A 9,702-nucleotide genomic window follows, 5' to 3' on the forward strand; every position below is an offset into this window, starting at 1 on the left:
ATATATTTACCAAAATTACATAAAAATATCTTGAAATACTAAAGAGTAAATTTATTCAATAAATCGTCATTGGTTTCAACTATGGCCTCCTGAGAACTTCAGAATCTCCTGCAATTCTTCTGGACAGTCTCCTTGTTTAAGTTGATAAATGCCGCCATAATCCTTGCCTTCGGTTCATCTTTGGTGTTACAAAGAATTTTGTTGACCCACACATAATAATCAAGTGGGGTTGTAGTCTGGGGAGTTAGGTGGCCAGATGTTAGGGTTGATGTGGTTGCAGAAATTGTCTGACAGCCATGACTGGGTTCTCCTGCTTGTGTGGCATGATGCAGAGTCCTGTTGCCAGACAATAGGGTTTTCCAGGTACTCGATGTAGGCCTCCATATTGACTCTGAAGCTGTATAGGAAGATGAATGGAGGCATAACATCGCCATCACTAGTGATCACTCCAAACACCATGATGTTGATTGGATGTTTGATTTTTATCACTCTTGGTACATATCCTCAGATTGACACTCATACACTCTGAAATGTGCGTATTGGAGCTTCCAGTACGGATGCCAATCAGTACAGCATGTCATTTCCAAATTTCTGGCAGAGTGAAATGCATCATGCTGTTGTTTTTCTCACAGATGGTGCCCAACTGACCCTCCTATACTGTGTAGATGACAAAATTAAAAACAAGCAATGCATATGCACGAAATTAAAAATATAAAATGGCAACTATTTACCCTGTATGTATATATATGTACTGTGTGTGTGTATGTGTGTATATATGTATGTGTATATGTATATATGTGTGTATGTAAAGCACTCATGGTGGTGCCACATAAAAGCGCCCATGTGGTACCATGTAAAAACACCTGACTCAAATACTTGCAAAAGTTTACTTACTTCAGCCCTTTACTGCTTATAGGACATAGGCCATTGACAACTTTTCTCCACTGTTCTCAATCCTTGCTCTTTCTTGCTGCACCACATCTTATATTTTCTGGAGAGAAGGCCTTCTTCTCTTATGTCTTGCTGGTTTTGAATTGTTAGCATTGTAATTTTGTTTTGCTTTGCATTTTTTTCCCCTAGATATGAGTGTTGACCCTGTACACACCATTTTTTACCTCTAGGAAGAGATAGTCCACATTAAGTCTGACCTTTATTTCTTTGGCCAGCATGGGAGGCTCTGCCAGGAGCTTGCACTCTGCTAGCATAGCTCTCAGGGTCACTGGATCACACAAATCACTTCATTAGAACAAGGACTGGATTTTTTGGTGGTTGTAACAGAGTAAAGGCATCCAAGGGTCAAGTATTGTTCAACCAAGCAACAAAATCTGGCAATTTCTGCCAGGCATTTCTCTTCACCGGCATTAAAATATCAAGGTCCTTTATACAATGTAATGGTGCCTATTTTAAAAATACCAATATAATTGTTGTTTTACTCTTCATCAGCCACAATTGATTCAACCTATATTTTAGGGAAGTATAGGACTATAGTATCTGATGTGTCCTTTCCTCATTTAAAATGCTAAGGCATAATTTTTAGCAGCTCAAGCAGCTACATAGAGGCTTCCTTGTTGGCTTGATACTAATATAGTTTGAGTAGCTGTAAAATACACAAGGTTATCTTAATATTTGCAGCTTTACATGCATTCAAAAGGTTACTGATAACGTTTTTTTCTATCTGTAGGTTATATTTGCATATGCAGAGCATTAATAATTAAAGAGAACATCGTTAGTGAGCATGAAAGATAAATGCTGAAAACTAAAACCATTGTACACAGGATTAGTGAATGTGAGGATATTTTGTTGAAGTCTGGAAATGAATCAATATTTTCTACACAGAAAGTGCAAATAGTATTCACCCAACACCTGTTGTGTAAAGCAAAAATTATTTTGAATGCTATTGCCAGTGTTATTTAGCTCCATGTCAGCTTTTATTGAGCAGACTTATGATCAAAGGCTGTTCTAGCTGTGACATCCATGTCTTTTTTGGAGACTTTGTATCTAGAACTACATTGTACCATGTCTTTCTTTCTTTTTGTTTTTTAATGGTAGTGGTTATTTAAGGGGTATTTGGTTGCTATTTTGAGTTGGTCAAGCAACTGGATGGAGGCTTTCTCCTCTCCTACTCTCTCTTCATAGAGTGTATCTTGGACAACATTATCCAATGCGTCTTGCCCTTCTCTAAAATGATAAGAATAGGTTGAGAATGGTTTAACTGCTATTTCTGGCAATTCAAGCAATTGTTATAAAATCTTCCTTAACTATAACTTTAATTTTTATGCTCTACAGCGATGTTGACTCTTCAATACATGAAGCTGTTCCTGAAATAAAACAAACTCCCTGTATTAATCAGTGCTGGTGTTAGAATTTAGAGTGGTTAAAGCTTCATCACCATCAGTTCACTTTTCCTTGCTGGCATCAGCTGGATGATTTTTCTGAGGTTTTTTGGCCCAATGCCCTTCCTGTCACCAAACCTTCTTAATCATATCTTATGACATATAGGGACATAGTGTACCTATTTAAAAAAAGTGTGGGGGGATCCTCATTGTAACAGTGATTAAAATTTCATTATCATTTTACATCTCTTTTCCATGCTGGTATAGGTTGGGCATTTTGATAGGATCCAATGTGCTACAGGACTGTGTCAAGCTCCAATGTCAGCTTTGGCTTGATTTCTACAGCTAGATGCCCTTGCTGCTAACCAATTGACAGTGCGTACTGTTTTTTTTTTTTTCATGCCATCAACACTAGTGAGGTTACCAAGTAACTTGATGATAAGAAAAGGGAAAAAAAAGCTCTCTTGACTGAGTGTTTTGGGGTGTAAATGAGAGAGAGGGAGGTAACCTTATGCCAGCTGCTGAGAGGCTAGAGTATGATAGAAAGGTGGATGGAAGTAACTACAGAAGAAAATAAGTAAACTTTTCCCCAGTTGGTTTTGAAAAAGTGTTTTTTTTCTATATGTTAACCTTTCTACATTTTATTGTGACCTTAGCTCTAGAGATATTATCTCATCTCCAGCAAGACTGAAGAATCAGCTCTGCCCTGCATTGTCTCTATTCATCTATCCACTGGCCCTAGTAATGCTGTCTCTCATTCCCTCCTTGTTCCCCAGTAAGACTAACGAAAGTCTTCTCTTCCCTGTGTAGTCTATAGATAGAAATTGTTTGGAGACTGCTTATTGATTAGATTAGAAATATCATTTATTGTTTACAGGGAAAGCATGTTGCAAGTTTCATCAGATAAGTGTCATGAAGTGAAATTGGATGATTGCTTATAAAAACACAAAATGAAATGAGCTGAGTCAGTTCAAAGTTCAACAGAAAGCATTATTGTCCTTACTATCCCCATTATCATCCTAAATGATTTGATATATGTTTGCTTTTGTTTTTGCTTTTTGTTAGCATAGTGTGCAATTTTATACAATGCAACTTAGGTGTCTTATTTCTCATGAGGTTTAATCTGCTCCAGTTGAAAAAAACAATACAGTATGACTAATAGATGTAAACATTAAAATGTGGACAACAATTACAAGATAGTAATTTACAATTTGTTCATTTTTATGGCTGAGCATCAGAACTTGTAAATATTGACAGTGTTGTAAGGAACCTTTTCTTGTATATTAGACAAGAGGTTTAAACTTATTTTGGTTTTTAAATAGTCATTAATCAAATGCAATGGATTGCATTACAATAAGTAAATGTTATGTACTATTTAGTGACACATTTTTTCATTTTAGGTTCAATTCCTGTTGGAGTTGAATGTGTCTTTTACCCATCCATCATCATCATACATCTGTTTTCCATGCCCTGCATGAGTTGAACAGCTTGACAGGAATTGGCAAACCAGAGGCTGCACCAGGTTCTATAGTTCGTTTTCGCTTGGTTTCTACAGCTGGATGCCCTTCATGATGCCAACCACTTTACAGTGTGTACTGAGTGCTTTTTACATGGCAATATCCTAATTTTTATTCAACCAAATATGTATCGTCATCAAAGTCCACGTTCTTATGCTTGCATGGATTGGATAAATTTCACCGTGTCAGATTTTCTCTGGCTTGGTGCCCTTCTTGTTGCCAATCCTCACCTGTTTACAAGCAAGAAAAAATTTCCCTATGACTTGTGTTTTCATTGAAAATTGGGAATATATGGCACTGCTTATCAAGAACACACACACAATGGACTTCCATTTATCAAATTCGTTTACAAGGCTTTAGTTGGCTACAGAAGAAGACACTTGCCCAAGGTGCTATGCAGTGAGGCTCAACCCAAAACCACATGGTTGGATAGTGAACTTCTTAATTACATAGCCATAGCTGCACATTTTCTAGAAATATCTAACCTTGTACTAATGTTAAGAAATATCTAACCCTTGGTGGTACATACTTACTGTATCTTAAGTGCAGTGCTGCTTTGTGAGTTTGTTTCATCATTTCTTGAATAACTTCTGTGGGTAAATTTGTTGATTGGAAATGACAACAAACATCACGGTTTGCAGCTCAACTACTAACACTGATGTCACTATTTGTGGCTGAGCTGCAAACTGTATCATCACTGTTTGTAGCCGTAACTCAGTGCAGTTTGTAAATATTCGCCTGCACGCATGCGCGCACACACACACACATGCACGCACGCTAAAGATGGACATCTAATCTTCAAAAACCTTGTTGAGACAAAACACAAAATCTCTGCTTTTATGAAACTGACAAAGTAGAATTGATAGAAAATCTCTTTTTAAAATTCCTTGTTAACTTGGAGATTGAAGTGTCTTTTCAGATGTTAATGGTTTGCTATGTTTACATCTTTTATCTTTTACTCGTTTCAGTCATTAGGCTGTAGCCATGCTGGAGCCACCACTTGGACATGTTTAGTCAAATAAATCAACTCAGTTCTTATTTTTCTTTTGAGGTCAATTGGTCTCTACCAAACCATTTAGTTATGAGGATGGAAACAAACTAACAGTGACTGTCAAGTGATGGTGGTGGTGGTGGTGGTGGTGGTAAGGTGTGTATGTGTGGGTGTGTGTGACAAAGACACACACACACTTTCACAGTTTCATCATCATCATCACCATCATTATTAATTAACATCTGTGTTCCATGGGTGGGATGGTACCACAAAAGCTGACCAGGCCAAAGCCTGCACCAGACTTCTGTCACTGTTTTGGCAGGATTTTTACAGCTGGATGCCCTTCCTATTACCAACCATTCAGCAGAGTGGACTTATTGCTTTTTATGTGGCACAAGCACAGGCGAGGTGAGTAGTGCTTTTTATGTGGCACTAAATTCATTCACAAGGCATTGGTCAGTCTGGGACTAATAGCTGACAATTGCTCAAGTTGCTGTATAGTGGGACTGAACCCCAAACTATTTGGCTGCAAAGTGTGCTTCTTGACAACACAGCCAAACCTTTGTACATGCTGTAATATAGTCATTGTTATGCTAAATAATGGCTATAACAGTAATAACTTGATACATTTGTCACATAACACTGACGATCCAATAATTTACATATCCTAACATTCTATCAGCCACACTATAATTCATCAATTTATGTTAATTAACTGGAGGTTGTTTATATAAAAAGCTTAATTCATCAAAGTTGTTGGAGTACTGGAATATTTCCAAATACATCTTGAATGTTTTTAAGGGTAAAAAAATTTTTTTGTCTTTGCTTGGTAATCTCCTGCATCAGTATATTTAATCAAACTTATTATTTTTACCTCACCTTGACTCAGCTGTTAAGATATGTCTCAACTTGTTAATATGTATTGACCATAATGTTATATAGAAAGAAATTTGATATTTAAATTGGCTGGTTGTGAAAGGATTTATAAATCGCTTCACTGAGACGACTGAAAATAATGTGTGTCAAGTAGAGTTGGTAGAGACTGTATAATCTCAGTATAATTAATGTGTGATGGACAATGAATTTGTACACTAGGTGTGTTGCTTGTAGTGGAAATTTCACTAGATCATTGTCATAGATGTCATTGAGAAGTAGGCCTTGCAGATCCATGTTAGGATCAGGTGAACTAACCCACCCTTATGTCCCTCACCCTCACACATATTCATGACAATAGCTTCCAATAAGCCCTTGGCATTCTGGGATCGCTGACATGTACCCCCTTGACAATACCCCTGATGTGGGGGTGGGAGCATCAGATAAGGAGAACTTGGACATCACATATTGTTGCAGGAGAGGGCTGTTCAGATGATTGTGAAAATTAACAGCCATTCACTCTTAAATCATCAGAGTTATGTAGAGAAAGCTGAGTCTTGTATCAACATGTATTGTCCCATGTGAGTCACCTCCTTCATTAAGGGTTTTCACCAATCATGTCTAGAGCACAGTGCAGCCAGAGACATTGATCCTGCTGCCAGCATGAAGTAAAATAGCATGGCATTGTCCTAATTGTTCTTGAACCTCAGGACTATCAGAGACAATGGGGACATGGTGTGGATCACTGCAAGCACCTCCATAGGTCTCTCAGTCTCTCTTCTAGTTCACCTAGTCTTTGTTGATATGCTTCTTGTCAGTAAAGATGAGTTTCTCAGGGTGTTAGTGTGTTCAGCAAACACTTCAGCTAGATCACATAGTTCTCTCAAGCCTATGAATTGTTTATGAACTGTGATACATTCATCAGATAGGGTTTATATCTGATATCCTCATGCACCACATATCTAACAGTGGACTCCACCACCATAAGCTGTTTGGTAATAGCCCTTATTGACCTGCTCAAGTCATTGAGAATGTCTTATCTTAACCTGCTGGATTCTGGCTATGTTGATGACATCTGACTGCAGAGAATGTTCCTGTCTCTTGACCAGAGATTAATATCTGCCAGACGTCTTCTGTTTTTTCCCTATTCTAAACACAAAGGACAGGTCATGTTCAAGAAGCTGGCAATCTCCAACTCACTATGATCGGTAGTTAGAAGCATGGGTATGATGTGGCATTTGTTTTTCATGTCATATTTGAATCTGAAAGTGAAATAAGAATGTTAAAATTTGGCACATTCCATGTCACATTACATTAGGTCATCTCCAGCTCTGCTAAAGTTGTGTCCATAAATACTTAGTGCACAGGTTACATTCCAAAAACCCTTGCAATAGGTGAAAATCCATGAAGTAGAAATAGTAATGTACTGTATATTTTTTTATTATTTTTTATAATTTGCATATATTTATTTTATTATAAATGCAAAACAACACCACGGAGAAATCAACGTAAGCTTAAATAATAATCTGTGATATGGCAAGAGATTACTGTGTGTGTGTGTGTGTGTGTATATATATATATATATATATATATATATATATATATATATATATATATATAGGGAGAATTAACAAAAAAAGCAAAAGACGAAGACAGGTGGTGTAGACAACAAACAGATTTATTAGTTTAACGTTCGGGAAGTGAAAAAGTCTTTAAACGTTTTGAGCCTATGCTCTTCCACAGAAAGGAACACAGAAAGAAACAAGGAGAGAAAAAAAGAATGTGTAGTGGCTAGCGATCTATCATAGACAGACAGACATACATAAAGTAAACACAAAAAGTATCTTTGAGATAATAATTGGAGGAATTAGGAGGCCAAAAATTGGGGCTGTTGAAGGCACAGAAATTCTCCAACAATCACTTTCCAGGGATTCGGCAAGGAGCCTGAATCTTACTGCCACACATGTAGCCTTCCAGCAGTAACATCCCCCAGCCAGGGATTGCCTACAGTCTCCAGCAGCTTCCTGCAGCCATCTGAATTGGTCCTAAGGCCCTGTTCAAAGATGTGGGGAAGAATTCTGGAGACAGTCAGAATACCTGCTATGTCCTTCCTGCTGGCCACAACTTTGTAGTCTCCATTGCACATCTTACAGCCTTTACAGTGTCCAAAGAGTATTGAACAACAGTCATGATAATTTTCCCCAGCTGATACCATCATTGGGATCAGGAAATTTTTTCCAATATTCAGATGGTGTGTGCGCACACACACACATATAGGTGTGTATGTATTAATGTTTTATCTATCAAATAATTTTTATTTCATTATTCTTTTCTCAGGGTCACTAATTAAAATTTAATTTTTTAGCAAGAAACAAAGCACAGCCTTGCTAAAATAATTAACATTGTTCTTTATTTCTTCTCTTCTATTCTGATTTCATAACTGCAGAAACAAAATCAACACCCACCAGTAAGAAAGTCGACTTCGCTGACTGGAAAGAAACTTCACCAGAACCTTTCGACAAGCTGGAGTAGACATGACTATACAGAAAGCAGTTTAGCAAATGGAAATCAGACTGGAGTAATTAATGCTTACTGATATTTTTAATCTTTACTTCTGTTCCATCCTTATACAGAGATAACACCCTGCTTTGTAGGAGATGTTTTAGACTACTTACTTCCAAATTTTATTTTTCTTCTCTGACAAAAAACATAGAAAAGAGCAGTCTTTACTAAACCCCAAAGAATACGAACATTCCTCTTTAGATACGATTGGCAATGGGGTAAATTCTACTGACAAAACCCAATGAGGCTGAAATGCATGTCTAGCATTCTCACTGCCACAGCTGGATGATTTTTATCTGCTACTGATAACATTTGTGTTTTAAAATATAGTATGTCCATGAGATGTTTTATCTCCAGATGAATACTGCTGCTAATTTGCTTTTATACAGTGTATTTGCATTGAGTATGATACATAGTTGGCTATTTTAATCTAATACTACTTCCATTTACTTTTCTTTCTTTTACTTGTTTCAGTCATTTGACTGCAGCCATACTGGGGCACCACCTTCAGTCGAGTAACTCGACCCCAGAGCTTATTCTTTGTAAGCCTAGTACTTATTCTATTGGTCTCTTTTGTCGAACTGCTAAGTTACAGGGACGTAAACACACCAGCATTGGTTGTCAAGTGATGTTGGCGGGACAAACACAGACACACACACATACATATATATATATATACGACGGGCTTCTTTCAGTTTCCGTCTACCAAATCTACTCAGAAGGCTTTAGTCGGCCCGAGGCTATAGTAGAAGACACTTGCCCAAGGTGCCACGCAGTGGCGTGCACAATAGATTTTTTTCATTTGGCTGGGCAGGCTTACCTTGAGAGAAAATTATGGCTCTTTCATGATAGGGGGCTGTTAAGTTGTCATTTGGATGAATAGACCATTGCATTCGGAATAGTTTAGATGAGCGATAAAGTAAAATAAAATGCTACACAAGCTGATGAACTGACAATTTGGTGATTGCATAAATTTCAAGATGTGTAAAAAATAACACACACACACACACAATCATCATCTTCCTTTGACGTCCATTTTCCATGCTAATATGGGTTGGACAGCTTGATACGATCTAACAAGCAACAGGACTGCATTGAGCACCAATGTTAGCGTTGACATTTGTAATGCCAATCACTTTTCAGTGTGTGTGTGTTATATAGATATAAAACCATCATTATTTACATTTGATGGATATTTGTCCTCATCTTGTTTGTTGTTAACACAACGTTTCGGCTGATATACCCTCCAGCCTTCGTCAGGTGTCTTGGGGAAATTTTGAATCTGGGTTCTCATTCCTAACGATGTTACTATTATTATATTATTATTATTATTATTACTATTATTAATCAGGTCGCTGCCGTGAATCGAACTCGGAATCTTGGGGTTAGTAGCCCGCGCTCTTAACCACTACGCCATATGCCCGTG

The 9,702-nt window shown here is 37.5% G+C and overlaps 1 protein-coding gene across 3 annotated transcripts in view; it reads left to right on the forward strand.

The window, feature by feature from the left end:
* Window positions 1-9,702, forward strand: part of LOC106881343 (uncharacterized) — a 153,719-nt gene that overhangs the window by 127,132 nt on the left and 16,885 nt on the right. For all 3 annotated transcript variants that reach the window (XM_052966923.1, XM_052966924.1, XM_052966925.1), the window contains one exon: window positions 8,161-8,292. In XM_052966923.1, the coding sequence (XP_052822883.1) occupies window positions 8,161-8,292 (132 nt within the window). The remainder of the gene's footprint in view (window positions 1-8,160; window positions 8,293-9,702) is intronic.

The sequence above is a fragment of the Octopus bimaculoides genome, chromosome 4 (assembly GCF_001194135.2).
Source record: "Octopus bimaculoides isolate UCB-OBI-ISO-001 chromosome 4, ASM119413v2, whole genome shotgun sequence".
In the NCBI taxonomy this organism is placed as follows: domain Eukaryota; kingdom Metazoa; phylum Mollusca; class Cephalopoda; order Octopoda; family Octopodidae; genus Octopus; species Octopus bimaculoides.